This window comes from Apteryx rowi, unplaced genomic scaffold (genome assembly GCF_003343035.1).
Source record: "Apteryx rowi isolate R43461 unplaced genomic scaffold, aptRow1 scaffold_184, whole genome shotgun sequence".
In the NCBI taxonomy this organism is placed as follows: Eukaryota; Metazoa; Chordata; class Aves; order Apterygiformes; family Apterygidae; genus Apteryx; species Apteryx rowi.
In genome coordinates, this window is record NW_020448130.1 from 1,365,929 (window position 1) to 1,381,785 (window position 15,857).

The following is a 15,857-nucleotide window of genomic DNA, read 5'->3' on the forward strand; positions in this document are numbered from 1 at the left end:
TTTTTTTTTTTTTAATAATCGTAGCCTTTATTTGAGTATGGCAGTTTATTTTAACAAAACTACTGCAGTGGAGTTAAACTGATGCTTAATATGTCTTGATCCAATATACACTTGTCTAATGAGTTTTGGTTTTCTCCTTTAGAAATAGGTTTCACTGACAAAGGAATTCTTTCTTAGTAAAACACTATTCTTAGAGTGTTTTTTTTTTTATTATTATTATTTTTTACTTTGTAACATTCTTTACATGCAGTCTCTGTATATTAGGCTCTGGGCTGATGCTCTAGATGGACTACACTTGTATGCACAACAGTATATTAACTCACTGACATTGCTAACTAACGAAGTATCTGTTTTAGAGAGTTGTTCTGAAGTTTTGTAAACATATTACTTGAAAAAGCCAAGATCCCGGCAGCAAAATTTGGCTCATATTAGCATGCTGTAACCAGGTGCTGAACATTGAATACAGAAGTTCCAAAATTTTACACTTTTGATTTGTACAGCTTTAACAGAGCTTAAATATTCTGATTTCATATTCATTCATCAGTATGTGAATAGTAAAATTTAACTTAAAGAGCTTAAAACAAATTAGAGAGAGACTAAAGAGGAAAAGAACTGTGGCACTTTTTTTTTTTTCCAAGTCATGGAAAGCTTTCTTGATATTTTTAGTTTTCTTGATATTTTTTTGCTTGCGTGTTTGTTCTTAAGAATAAGGTAGGGCTCTAGGAGAAACCAAGGAAACAAGGGATGCTGAATTAACAAGTAGCCACATTATTTAAAAAGAAAAAAAAAAGGGAAAAAAAGGCCCCAAAACAGRTTTGCAGAAGGCAATGATGTTGAGAGCCCTAGCAAAGTAGCCTGTTAAGAGCAATGAGGGGAATAAGAAAGGAGCAGGTTTAATTTCTGTTTATTTAAAACAAGCAAACAAAAGCTTACTGTCCTGTCAGACTCTTGCATAGTGTAGGCAGTGTTTACATGCTGCAGTGTTTACATGCTATAATAATAAAGGCTTTTTGTTTGKTTGGTTTTGGTTTTTCTTTGCTTCGGGTAACTTCCCATGTCATACAGTAAGGACTTTGCTAAAGTTGCCTTATTGTTTAATGTAAACATTTGAAATTTCTACAAGTTTGAATGTATGATTGAGTCACTGGGGTTTGCTCACCTTGGATCGGGTGAGCCATCAGTATTGTCTGCGCAGCCTTCGCTCAGACCAGCTTAGGGCTCTTGTGTGGAGACTTTACTGGGGTTTACTTTGGCTACATGTGAATATAGCTGAGCTCTAAAGGCAGCTTGTTGAGCTGCGGTTACGCTGGGTGCCTGAGCATAAAGGCAATTGGTTGTGTGGACACCGGATACTGTGGTGTAGGTTTTTGGAACAGTCTTTAGAAATAAACACTAATGAACTTCATAATATTGTTAACTTTTAATGTTGGTGACAGGTAAAGTTTTATCTTATAATTGTAGAGAATCTCTTTGATTCTTCCTCTTTGCAGTATCCGAGAGGAAGCCCTATCTAAAAGGCCTGACTGTACTGATGGTCTGAAATGGCTGCCTGGATCGTTTTACAAGTTTTGTTATGGTCTAAGAAAGTTTTGCTGGTGTAACTTCTTGTCAGGATTATAAAGGAAAACAAATCTGTACATTTAACTATTTTTTTCAGATTAACTATGCRTACTTAAAGGTTTTTTATTTTTGAGAAAGTCTTCTAATAGCGTTGTTGATCCTGTACAATATTTAAACCAGTTCAATTAATAAAGACCTGTTTTGTCAGATAAATTATATTTCCAGTGGCATAGGCAAGGAGATTTTGTGATAAAGCTCCATAGGAATAATTATATTACCCATTTTCTTCAAGTGTAGGTGTACCTTGCTTATCTGGCATGACAGAGAATGTGGGTAAATGACTCAATCTACAGAGTGCATAAAACTGATCTGATCATTTCAACCACTGAAAGTAATTTAGGAAATACAAACTTGGTTTTAAACTATGGGAGGAAAGGCACTTGCAGAATGATTTCCTGTCCTAGTAAAGAAATGTCCTTTGGTGCATATGTGCATTTAACATGTGAAATGAAAATGCTACTATTTATATTTGGAAGCTTTTATAGCATTTTTCAGAACCTGGCAGGACTTCAAAAGTTGTAGATATGGGCAAAGCTTTTGCTGCCTGTGTAAGACAAAAACGTGTGAGCAAATAACTGTGTTTTTTAGTAGGCAAAAAATCGCTGAAGTGTACCTAAACCCATATAATTTTAAAAGTACAGTGCAGTCAGTTTTGTTACTGTCTAAATATTTATATTTATGTGAAAATGCCTAATCCATTGGAAGGAGTAGAAAGCAGTCTTAWGTAATTATGTAGTCACAATTGCATTTAATTCCAGAATTTTTTTTTGACAATATTTTGTCATATAGAAAGAAGATGAACTTGGATCATTTCTAACTTCAGAAAAGAAAAATGAGATCAAGCAAGAGTTGCCAGTCTTGGTAAGGAACCAATCAGTTGAGACTTAAACAGCTTTGAGAAGTGTTAACAAAACACATCTAAATTTTGCTTTTAAAAAGATAATATTTGGGGATCCTGTTTCAGGGTAAAGGAGGATCATAAAGATCTTACTCCTTGAAATACACCTTGGTAAATTTGAATAGTACAGTCTAACTTCTCAGCTGTCTAAGACAGAGAACTGTAGTTCATCTACACATCCATATAATGATTTTCGTTATGGATAGTTAAGATGACTGAAATTACAGAAACCTAATGTAATCTTATTATCCCTTCAATGTGGTTAATATTGGTACTGGTATTTTTGTTAAGTAGCTACTTAAAGACCAGACAAGAATGGGATCCTCTTGTCTGCTCTAAAGAGATCACAACTAGAATGGAAGCGATGGACTGCTGGGAAAACGTATATAACATACACTCATTAGCAGTAAATAGCTGGCTAACTGTGTGTTATAGGTGAGATGACTAAGAGAGGATGAAGGAAGAAAGGAGGGAAGCATAGCTGGGATTGACAGTTGGGCAGAAGAAAAGATGAGGTGAAACAAAACTGAAATGGAAAGGTTTTGAAAGGAGAAGAGACTTGCCAGTCTACAGGGGCAGGATGAACTCTGTTCGTGTGTGTGAGGAGAGCAATCCAGGAAGGGGAAATACTGTGCAGGGATACCGAAGTGCGCTCAGCTTGCATTCAGGGGCTCTTAGTTTGCACTTTACTGTTAACTAGCTCTACTGCTTCTGTGCTGGAACTGTTTTAAGTAAAAGATCATTTAACTGCAGTTGTATTGCAGTACTTGGTCCTGTACCACTCCACATAGATCTAGCTTCAAACTGCAAAATGGATGTACGTGCTGGCTGACTTATAAGCATCCCCATGCCACATAAAACTGCTTCATTGATCAGATCCAGCTTAATAGGCAAAAAGTTGTTTAGACGGTACTAAATTTTACATACATTATAAGGCTATACTTCAGTATACTATTATATATTATAAGACTATACTATAGTTTATAGTCTAAACTATAAATCTCTAGTCTAGAATTGAGCTGAAGATGTTCAGCCTTGTCTTCCTTGGAGTCAAATGGAGTTTCCAGTTAAGTAAGCAATCCTGATGTCCAGGTAGGAGGCAGGGTGAAGGGAAGAGAAGTAACTCTTAGATAATAGCTTAATTGCAAATAAAGGTGTGGCTTTTTTACATGGAGTTTTATGTTGAAGCAAAATCCTTGTTAAATGAGGAACCTTGACACTGTGATTATTACTGCAGTTTTTAATAATCCTGTTTTTTCAACAGATGTATGTATGAGAGATGAGCTCCCAGCAATAATTGTAGTATAAAAGGAGGCGTAGAAGTACCTCCATCTTCTGCACTTCTAGCATTGTTGCTGCTTCCCCACATGCCCTTCTGTAGTCCTCATTTCTACCTCAGCTGTGCTCACTGTCATTTCTCTCTAAAGTTTATACTGTTAGAATTTAAACTTTTTTCTTCCCACAAAAGAACCACAACAGCCTTCAAGAGGACTCCAGTAATCTTCCTAGCAGACTTCTGTTGACTGAGTTTAGATCACTGGTTGTCAGCCATCCAAGACCAAACAGTCAGCTCTTTGCAAATACCAGTTACGGGGGACAGAAAAATTTCAAGATGTTCAAAAAGGTTAGTGCATATTTGAAATGGTCACAAGGTGGCACTGTTTTAAATATTTTAAAGTACTACCTTAATATTGTAGAAATTAATTATGAAAAGTTTTTAAAACTTGATAGTAACTATACAAAAAAGCAATTTAAATAGCATGTTATATTTTGAGCCAATATTTTGCTAACTGACTAGAAAAGTACCAGGCTGACAAAAGCTTACCTCATGTTAGGTTATTTGGATACTTGTGCTCTCTTATTCCAAGTTTGTTATTTGAGATAAGTCCTTAAGTGGTGCATACCATAATCTAAGCTAGAATCGTAACTTCAGGTTGTGCCTCCAAAAGCTCACTGTTTTATTTTGCAGAAGACCTACACGGAGCATATGGTGAATCAGTCTTGCATTTTATCTAATGCAAGACTAATTTATCTAATTTTATCTAACACTGTATTTCCCAATAGTACTAAAAACTGGCACCTTATGAAAGCAAGATTATTGCTTGCTTGGCTCTTGGAGCTAACTTTAAGAAAATCCTTTGGTGGTCAGTGTAAAAAATATCACTTAAGCTCATATTAAAAAAATAATACAGTATGGTATAAGATTACTAAAAATGTATTTTAATTAAAAAAATCAGAGAGTGTTAGTCAAACAGTGCAACTTTAAGCTTTCTGGGAGTATGCTGTCACTTTCTGATGGCACTTTAAACTTCTGAATAAACCTTAATAATATTTTCTTTCCCACCTTTTTATAATAGTTACTCATCCATTCTGAAGTAAAATAGCATCTATTAGTAAATATCAATTTCTAATGTTTTTGAACTTAATTTAATGTACTACTGTATTTATTTAGCAAATGTAACTTATCAGTGGTTTTTTTTGGCTTTGGGTTTTTTTTGGTAAAAGGAGGTAGTTAATAGCTTGCTGTAGATACTTCTTTAACTTCAGTCTTGTTTAAATACCATATCTGGTGAATTTTATTCAAAGAAAGAAAGACTTTTTTTCATGATATCTCAGTAGACTTTCTGAATTTATTAAAACAGACCTTTTACTTGCAATGTGCTTGCATTGTAATTGTAAGCACTTTTTGTCAAACAGGTAGCTTATCCAGGGGCAGGACAACTTCCATACATTATTGGAGGATCAGATTTGATTGCTCACCATGCTAAAAAGAATTCAGAGCTGGAAGACTGGTTAAGGCAAGAAATGGAGGTAAGGAGTTCTTTCTCAAAGATGAACAAAACAAAACTTGACTCCTCTCAAGTGGTTGCACCAACCTGTGGTCATTTCTGAAATATGCTTAAAAAAACAAGAAACATACTTCTGATGAAAGCTCACAGCTTACCAACTAATAGATTAGTTTGTATAACAGTGGCCAAATTTGAATAGTGAAATATACTATCCATCATGAATATGGAGTAGTTGGAGAAAAATTATTTCTAGAGGAAAAACTGTGTTAGTACTGGACTATATTGCTCTTCTGTATTGTTCATTAGCCTCATTAAAGTCAAATATTGAATATTCTTATTTTGTCAGGAACAGAATCGACATGCAAGAGAAGAATCACTTGCTGATGATCTCTTTAGGTAAGAGTTTTGGTTGTAGTTAGAAGCGTATGTTTTACATCACATCTTTGAACAAATTCCAGTTTTGTAATAGAATACTCTTTGACTATTCTTTTCAAAATTCCTTGTATTCCCATGACTTGAATATACACAAACTGACTTTCATCTTCTGTTTTTTATGCCTTAAATTTCCAATTTCATTCAGACTTGCTACAGTTTCTGAAGAGAATGTTCTCAAACAAAATGTTGCTATGCCCTGTCTCATATGCACAAACTTGACTGTTCACATAAGCTGGACAAGACTCCAGGGCCAGGTTTTCTGCCATCAGTATTTGCCAGAGCCTGATGAAGTGGTTTGATGTTACAGCTAAGTCAGTCTCCTGAACTTCTAATCTGGAACTCCCAGCAAAAAGTTTTGGGGCCTGACACTTCCTTCATGCTGGCTATGGCACTTGTCTGTCCCTCTGCTTGAGTCACTTGAGGGAGCTAAAGCCACAGAAGAATAGTTCTATGAAAACATTATTGGCAGGGCTGCTTTCTTTTCTGTTAAGGTCTCTGACTGAGCTAATGACTCCCATTTCCAGAATTTAAAACAAAGATTTAAAAAATCTTAAATGCCTCATTATAGTCCCTGTGTGACCCTTATCTTAGAGTCCTTCCTAAGCTGCTTTCAAAGCCATTCACAATAAAAGAGATCCTGTCTATTTTCTGTGTTAGAAACTCCCGGAATGCCTTACTATCTCTCCAGTCTTCAGACTTCGGTAGCATTTTTACACTTGTCATGCTATGTTTACCAGTTTGGTTTTCTCCTGACAGTACTAGAGTAAAACTCATCAGTCCTGTCTTAATCAGTACTTACGTCACAGGAGCGTGAGTGGTTTTTTGGTAGATCCAGGTTCCTTTTGAGATACTACTGTTTGCCATAAGTCTTTACATTATTCATCTCTAAAATATAGTCTTTTTCACCAGTTTTCTTTCAGTAACCCACGCTTCTGTCTTTCATCCCAAATAATCCTATTCAGTTGATTTCTTGTCCAGTTACTGTCAACTGTAATCCTGTTTTAATGATTTATAATCACTCTCTCATTAAAAAAAAGTTCTAAGCTGTTTGCCCCTTTATCAAGCTTTTACCTCTGAAGTACAGCATTTAAATACATGAAAGTTATGAAAACATTTATAAAAACATTGTGCAGCTTGATTGTAGTGCTAATCTAGGATTTTAATGAGTTTAAAATATTTTGATTAGTTCTAGCCTTTCAAAACACAGCAGTGGAAACTTAAGTCAGTCATACACATTCATGCTTAGAAAAACTTTTTACCTCAACTCCCATTTGTTTAGGATAGTTATACGTACAGAATTTTCMACAGCCAAAAATGTTAAAACATGCAGATCAATGTTCAGCAGATTGTAACCAAATTTTGTCCTTAATCCTGAGTGATATCATTTGGCATAATGCTAGTTTAACAGTTGCAGTTTCCCATGAAAACTGCATTTGAAGATGAACCCAGAAACACTTCTGCAGCACTCAGAGGTAAAGATGAGTTGGAAAGAAAAGCTGTACCCTCAATTGCTGCTAACTCAGTACATGCTGGGATAGAGGAGGATGGGAAGGCATATCATACTTTCTGTTAAGTCCATAGATCAAACGGATTATGCTCAGTAATAGCTGTTTGTATTCATCATTCCCTGTTTATAGCAAGCTCTTTTGTTTCTCTGTGCCTTCAGTCACAGTACTGGAATCTTTGTGCTCCTCTTCCCCTTTCAGGCCATAGACAATGCACAGTTTCCTTTCTCACATAATGTTGTTTGATTTCTTTCTGTCTGGAAAACTTCATCCAGGATTCATTTAACAAGGAGAATGGTTGATGGGGGTGAGATGGGGCATTACACAGAATGATGTTCAGGACTGCCAGTGTCTGCCTCTCCATAGAGAGCTGCAGACAGGGTTGAAGCTGTGGGTGCGCTGATGGCAGGGTTCCATGTACCATCCCCTTCTCCCTTCTGTTTATCTGATTGTTTGGAGGTTTGGTTGTTTTTTTTTCCTCTCCTCTCTCCACAGAAGTACGATTTGGTGTCCAGAACATCATCTTAAATGTTAGAACTGATTTGTTACAAAGCTTTAGCAATAAAGTCAAATAAATGCTGTCAGACTGAATATAAGGACGTTGTTTTGGTTAGAAAAAGATTTAACTTTCCTTAGTTTTTATATGTGAAGAAACAAGCCACCACTGTGTGAATTTTAGCATGTTAGTCAAACACATGGGAGTTCAAAAATGTGCGTTTCAGTAGAAAAACGTGTATGGTGAAGAAGGATGCATTTGTCAAAATCAGTATCAAAGAGACGTGATACCATATATCAACATCTGTAAGAACCATTCATAAAATTGTAGTGCATTAATAGCTTGTAGTTAATGATAGAGCATTGCTTTCAAAGGATACGTATTTCCGTTCTACCAGAAGTGTAAGAGTTGCATAGCAACAGCAGTGACTTCTAATACCTTTCTAGTTAAGTGGTGATGTAATTTGGCTCACAAGTTATGACATTTTCATGTCTAAGCAAAAAAAGGATCCGATGAATGAGATCAGAATTAGTGGAAGTAAAACTGCCTGATCATTCAGTTGTGTGTGTAAGGTATTCATGTGTGAATACAAAGCATATCAGATTTTCAAAGAAGTGACACAGGATTGAGGGTGGGGAAGTGATGCACAAATATATAGAGAGAAGGCCAAGGGATAGCAGGGTAGATTCAAACTATAAACCTGTTGCAGTAAATCAGATAAATATTTAGTATCCAGAAAGTAGATATAAATAACTAAAAAGCAATTGGAAGCTATGTAAAGGAGAAGGAAGGGCAAGGAAATGTTTTATGGGAGTAGAAGGCAGCAGAAGGGTTTTCTGCATGAGTCATGGCCAAATGTTGTACACCACTGTGAAAAATTCCCTTGCTGCACCGCACCCCCCCCCTTTTTTCCCCCCCCTCCTCTCTTAAATGAAGAACTTGTATTGAGACACTGCAAGCTTGGAGAAGTTTGTTCATGCATCAAGTAGATTTTAAGTAACTAGGAAGTTGATGGCACAGGTTCTAGCTTCTGCATCCTTCTGTCAAAGGGCAGCTACCATAGTTAATCAAAGATGTGCAGTCCAGGAAAGAATTGAACACCATCCAATCCTGTTGTGAATGCATAATAAAACTATTATTTATATCACATTCTTAACTTTGAATATCATGGGGTTTTGCTTATTTATGACAAAATTTGCATTTTCTTACAGATACGATCCTAATGTGAAAAGGAGAAGATAAATTGTGACCTGAATTTACAGTACTTCTCTAGCAAAATCTTCTTTCTGCTGCTTATAAATGTTTGCTGATTACAGTGTGTAATATATGCATATACATGACCATTTGAACTACATATTATTGTAAGACTTGTTTTTAAGTCTTGCTTTTATTAAAGGGGAAAAAAAACCTAGTTTCTTTCACTGTTTGGTACTTATGGATTAGGCATGTTTTCAAGACCTTAAAATTTTTGCTTCAAAGTAATGGAAACTTCAGTAAAATACTGTAGGTATTTTAAGATTTCATTTCAGACTGTTTCTTTCTATTATTTACTTTTAGTTCTGTTATTTGGGGTGGGAAGAAACTAGCATCAGGCTTTTTTCTTCTTAATTTTAATTTTTAATTACAATTTTTTAAACTCTTGTTAATTAGTTTTTTTTTATATTGTCACTGTATCGTTCTGATGTGGGGATTTTTGAAAACTTATAAGTTACACAAAGCTTTAATAAATGCTTTGTCTACTCGGACACAAGTTTAATGAGCTCAAACTTCTTCCCATTTTTAAAGCTGGTGACATTGTTATTAGCCGGCCACCAGTTTTGTGTGATTACAGATACTGAAACAAATGCTTTAATTTTAAAAACTCAGTCACTTTTGCCACATTATCACTCTTTATATTTTCAGTATTTGTTTGAACAGTCTACAGTTAAATCAAACACTCTTCTAAACTCAGAAAAAAGATACTGTGCCTCTTTAAAATTTTGCAGCAGTAACAAGCAGTTTAACTTTGGTTTCCTGGGAAGAGAGAGGTGAGTGCAGTTTCTTTCTCTGAAATGTTTTCTTTCCTGTGCAAATAGAAAAGAGCAGTGTTTGAAAATAATTGTTTAAGAGTAGAAGAGGTACAAGGGAAGCCCAGAAGCTACAAGATGACAACCATCAGATTTTTGTATTATTTATGTACTTTCCTCTAGTATCGAATGAGAAACAGATACCCTTATACCTTCCTCAGAAGTGAGAATTCTGATATAGCATTGTCTTTTATACTGTAACCAGTTTTCATTTGTAATGGGACTTAAATTAGAAGGGAGGAAGCTTGATGGAAGGGTTTGATGGTTTCCAGGTGCCAAATTAAAAGAACAGAATAAAACAGTATTTAAGAGACTCTGACATTTGTCCACTGTTAACTCATAAACATAAAGCATCTTTCTTTCCACTTGAGGGTCATGCCCACCACTGCCAGGTGACAGCTCCTGGCTTTAGAGACAAAACTGCAGGCTCTTGTACTGTTCTACCCTAATCAAAACATTTTTCTTTGCAATTCAATGAATCTTAAACTGAAAATAAGCATGCTTCAGGTTAAGAACCCTGAACCAGTCCCCTCTTTGACTGATACTGGCAGCAATTATTACTTATTTTCAATAAGGAAGTAGAGAATTTAGCTTTCTTAAAATTAACCCTCTGTTCCTCTGTCAGTAGGAAATGGCTATGCAAATACTCTTGCTAGAGACTTTGTTTTTTTAGGGKTTTTTTTTTAGGTTTAGAAGAGGTTCCTCCCTTCCCCCTTTAAACTGGCTCTTTGGGGAAAACAAGAAAACTTTTCCCTGAAAAGGAAATAAGGATTAACTTAAACTCCAGAATGGCAGGGAAGCCAAATGATTCTGTTTGCCATTGGAAATAATGTCTATCATCCAGTGTTGAAGACTCAGGTAAAGAAAGGCTCACAGGAGCCTACCTCTGAAAAGGAAGTTAAGTGAGCTTCTTTAGCACATTTTCAAAAGTATTGTTTTAAGAATAGGGAGCCCATGGAGGAAACATTTAAATGCAGGTGACCTGTGATCGTGGCAGCACTCTGTGGTTCCTAATGTAGAGCAAATATTATTGTTTCTGCAACAGCAGATCTTGGAGTTTGGGGGGGGGAGGGGGAAGGGAAGGTCTCTTGTTTAAGCTCATTTGAATTTGCAGCTTTAAATAAATTTGTTTAAATATCCATTTGTTTAAAACTACTTCCAGACCAGAGACAAAGTCTTAATGAGCTGTTGCACTCTGATTTGGGATTTTGAATGTTTTGACCYTCTTCTTTCTCTCATATACCTGTATTTCTTGCAATCACCATATAAAGATCTGCCCCTCAAACCAGTGCCATCATTTCTATCAACAGTAAAAGCTGCCCCTTTTTTGGTTAGGAGAGGTTCATTCTAATGACCCGAGAGCTTGGAATTTGAAGGATTCACCTGAAGTGCAGTGAAAAGAGCATTCCAGGCTTTGTGCTCCCTGTATGACGTTGTCACATACAGACAAAGATGGACAGTAGCTCCATCACATCCTGTCTSAAGAGGCAGGATGGTAGGATTGCCTTCCTTATGTGCAGCAGTAACCTTGTTGATGTAATGGAGTTTGAGTACTTATTACCAAACCTATGGCTACCATCTCTGTCCAGGGCTCAGAACATGCAAGCAAGATGAGCTGAGCTCTTTCAAGCCAGCAGATCATGGATCAGAATTGAAGAACAGTGTTCTCAGATCCATATATTCAAGGACAGCAGGTATTCTGATATCAACTTTGCTGTCATGGTCTCAAACACAGTATGCTCAGTCCTCTAAAACCAGTCTTGCAAGTCTCCTGGCATATTCTTGATCGCTTCTCCAGAATGATCCACAAAGGGTGAGATAATACCTCTGAGTTCACCAATAGCCATGAGGGTRTTTTGATATTCACTTGTAACTTTTAGCACAGAATCTTGGAATCCTGTCTCTAATTTTGGACCCTCTCATATTTGGTATAGGTTAGGTGTTTCACTCTTATCTTCAGCTCATGGGAGTTCTCAGCTTCAGCTGAGCATCAGCATAGATAGGTCTCGGGGCAAGGGTACTTGTTCAAGATTTGACCCTTTGAGTTTGTTTTTCTTGAGCTGTTGACAAATTTGCTGGAGGAGATGTACAGACTGCTGTTTATTGCACCCTCAGGTGAGTTTTTCTACTGTCATATCAGAATCTGTTTTCGTACTGAAGACCCACTGTTTCAATAGGACAGCCTTTGTAGACTGCTGAGGATGGTCTTTCTGATGGTTATAATTAAACTCAAGCAAATAGCTTGGACAGCAGAATATCAATAGCCAAGAACCTTCACGAAGGTCACATTTACAGTTGTGAAAAGCAAAGAGGACTTGCTATTTCACCTTAGAAACTCCCAGCAGCTCTCTTAAAGTGCRTGCTCCTAGTGTGAGAAAGTAAAAGTTCTTTGCTACACTGCCTGCATTCTGTTAGAGTTCCAGCAGCCTTGGTGGTATCTCTGAGACCACTCATGTCACACCATTTCTGACTCTTCAAATCCAGTCCCCAGTCAATGGAACTTGCAGCTTTGGGGTGTGTTTTGTTTTGTTTAGTAACTTAGCATTTTAGTACTGATAGAATCACCTGTCATGTGACTGAGTGAGCAGCCACAGACAAGCAYTTGGAGGTTTCCTCATAACTCTTGAGATGTATTCTTTGTATCAGCAGTTTTAACAACTTCAAAGGAAGCTGAAGATGGTCATAGGCAGCTATGTGATCTGGAGAGGGGAGGGCCTGTGGGCATTTTTACGTACTGCTAAGAAAAAATAAATCTTCATTTGGATGAAGATACATCCAGTATATGTTCTTGCTCTTGATCCAACTTGAGGCTGCCTGACAAATAGCAATTTGGTTTGTAATGCAGTTGTGTCTGTTGTCTGATTGATGAGAAGCCTGCAGACTTGGTGACCCTGAGCCTTTTTCCACACTTGCTATTTCAACATGACTTGCATCAAAAGACAAGCTTAGACATATAAACCTACCCCTTACTGCAACTTGAATTATTCCTTCTGTTCCACATTATAATCCACAATTCACATAATATGCTATTCATAATACTGAATTTATTTCTTCAATTTAGCATTGTTTTATCATGATTTTCAGCTCCAGGCATTAGAAGAAAGATGCTTATTAGCTTGTTTGCACCTTCTGTTTATTGATGTTTCCTGTTTGCAGAATCCCAACACAGTCTAGCTTTTCAAATGTATTAGAATTAGTATCTTAATTTCCTCTTATCTGGAGTCATTTTGTGGATTTCTTAGTGATTAAGATTTTTAGTAAGCATAGGTAGTTTAAAGCTTTCAGTATTAATGCTGCTTATAAAAATCTCTATAAAATGTTATAATGATCTACCTTTGCATTTCTCAACTACACAGAGATAAATGCCTTTATCATTTAAGATAAACATGAGAGAGGACAGTATTATTGTGATGCAGACGACACTTTTCTCTGGAGTCAGTAGAACAGTTTACTTGTGCTATCAGTTTTGACTACCAGGTCATTTGGGGGAGTACTCCTTTTCTTGTTTTTGTACTGTAATTAAAGAAACCCTGCTCTGTTGCGGTTGCTGTTGTGTCCTTGGGGAGATTTTTCACTAGCATGCTTTGCACTTCCTCTATTTTATTTCATTGCATGACAYGCACAGGCAGAGGAACTTATTTTGATAATTATTCCTGAATGCTAGAAATTTTTGCATGTTGCACTTTAAACTTTTGCTGTATGCTTCATTTTTATAGTATGTGGCTTGTGCCCTATGATTCCAGCATTCAGTTTTCTTGGAGAATTTGCATGGAGTTGATTTTTCTTTAGAAGATGCATTAAAAAAATGGTAACAGACATAGTATCTAAGCTTTTTCCTCATCTACTTCGAACCATGATCTGCAGGCCTCCCCACCTCCTTGACAAAATGATGCGCATTACCTAAAAATACATCTGAGCAGAAACTTATCTTCAGATCTCATTTCTTGCATTTGTCTGCATAACAAAAAGACTGTTTGAGGGTTTGGGGGGGGGGGAATTGCCTTTTTATACCATATGTTGTCTTTGCTCACACTGCTCACAGGAAGGAGATGCACACAATACATAAACTAAATATACTTTTTATTAGCAAGGCTTTTAAAATACAGTCTTGCATTCAGCAGCTTAGCTGAACACAGACAAAAGCAGCAGAATTTGAATTACTTCATGCACCACTTAAGTAGAGGATCGGTGCAGCATCTGCGCAGGAACAACATACTTAACTTTCAGTTTAACTTGCAACAGTTTCAGCTGACTTCCCCTCTTTCCCCACATCAGGAAGCCACTGCCTTTTTTTGGAAAGGCTAACAAGATCTTTTCCTTTTCACTGTTGAAGTTTTTCTGCTTCTGTCCACTCACAGTTGTATCCTTACTCCCCACCTTCTCTCAGAATGAACTGGTGATGGTAGGACTGGCCTCTCCCATCTCATCGCACTAATTCCCATACTCTGAAAATGAGCTGCTTGTCAGTCTCAGCTTCCTCTTTTTCATCAACTTCCTCCAACGCTCTAAACTCATTTCAGTAACCTGCATTCCTGAGTGTGCCCGAGAGGCCCTATTCCACATTTACTATCCAACATCAGTTCATAACCGACACACTAGCTGAAGCGTTTGCTACAGGCTTAACTCCCAAACCTCCACCCYGTGCTCCAGCTCTACTATGATCCATCCATTTTTTTTCAGATGATTTCTCAGTCCTCATGATTACCATGTCTTTTTCTTAGCTCCCCCACACAACTAGCCCTTCTCTTGGTCTATCCTATTTCATGAATCTATCCACTGTCACCTTTGGCCAAATCTGTGTGTTGGAGTCACACATTTACTAATTCTGACTGCATTCTAGTTGATCTCCTCAGAATCTAAGGCAAAGATGGCAAAACCTGCCTTCCATCTTCCCTGCCACTCCTCACTTCTCCTCTTTTACAATTTTTTATGACCACCATCACCGCATTGCAGTGCAGTAAGTCTGATTTGCACAGCATTTTCATATCCCCCCCAAATAACAACTTTGGCACCTGCTTTAGTAATCCACATGCACCATTCCGCTYCTGCTTTGGCTATTAGGATCCATCTCAAGCATTAGCTACAGCACCAGACCCATTCAAAACACTGAGCAAGTTTTTCATTTTTCCTTCACTACAGCTCTCCGAATCCGTCTTTGTCACCATCCAGGCTTCCCCCCCCACCCTCTGCCGTAGAGTGTTGCTACAAACTGTAATAATTGACTTCTAAGTGAAACTGCTTTAATTTTATTCCTGTTGCCTTTCATCTCAGTCATCAGTTTTCACACAAGAAAATAAAACAAGCTTAGCATGCAAGCCTTGGTCAAGTTTATCGTCTAATCAAAGCTGAGGTTTTGCTCACAAGTTGCTTGTAGCTCAGAAGGAAGATACAGTTCAGCTGATAGAGGATGTTCTCTARAAGTTATGTTTACAGTGCTCTCATCTGGAACAGGGTATATGACCCACATAAACTTCAGCAGAAGCAGAAATACTGAGCCATGAAACATGAAAGTTGTGTTTACACAGTATCTCAAACTCCAGGCAGTGCATCTCAGAATATCTTGCATCCATACATATAAACCTTTAGCTCATTTAAACTGGAATTCCACAACCAGAATACTAGATCTGCAGAAAAATGGGCAAAACCAATGCTGACTTTCCAAATTTTCCAGATAGGTATAAGATAGCAGGATCAGTTCTTGAACAGGAATACCTCAGTGTTCATACAGAAGCTAGTCCTGGTTCCAAGCTTACAAAAAATAAACTATTCCCCTCTCTTCAATGTATTCAATGTATTCTCCAGAACTATGCCAATTCTATTCAATATCCTTGTCTCTAGCTTTAGATTTATGGACCATTATTTTTCTTTATATACCTAGTTAAAAAAAAAAGAACCTAAAGATACCAAGATTACAGCATATTTTGGGAATAGATAAAAAAAACTAGTTTATTTTCTTTATGTTGGCATATAAATCTGTAGAGGGTGTCTAAGAACATGAAGCTGAATTTTAGCTTACTGAAAGCAGTGTAGGTTGATACCTACCCATCA

At 37.0% G+C, this 15,857-nt stretch overlaps 1 protein-coding gene across 4 annotated transcripts in view; it reads left to right on the plus strand.

Moving 5' to 3' along the window:
- NBN (nibrin) overlaps window positions 1-13,349 on the plus strand; it is a 30,998-nt gene extending 17,649 nt beyond the window's left edge. For 2 of the 4 annotated variants that reach the window (XM_026061727.1, XM_026061728.1), the window contains exons 12-16: window positions 2,410-2,481; window positions 3,987-4,142; window positions 5,216-5,329; window positions 5,654-5,703; window positions 8,955-13,349. In XM_026061727.1, coding sequence (XP_025917512.1) covers window positions 2,410-2,481; window positions 3,987-4,142; window positions 5,216-5,329; window positions 5,654-5,703; window positions 8,955-8,985 — 423 coding nt within the window. In that variant the 3' untranslated portion in view covers window positions 8,986-13,349. Of the gene's footprint in view, window positions 1-2,409; window positions 2,482-3,986; window positions 4,143-5,198; window positions 5,330-5,653; window positions 5,704-8,954 lie in introns of those variants that run through there. The other 2 variants (XM_026061729.1, XM_026061730.1) reach the window with 2 other exon arrangements.
- Window positions 13,350-15,857: the final 2,508 nt, after the last annotated feature.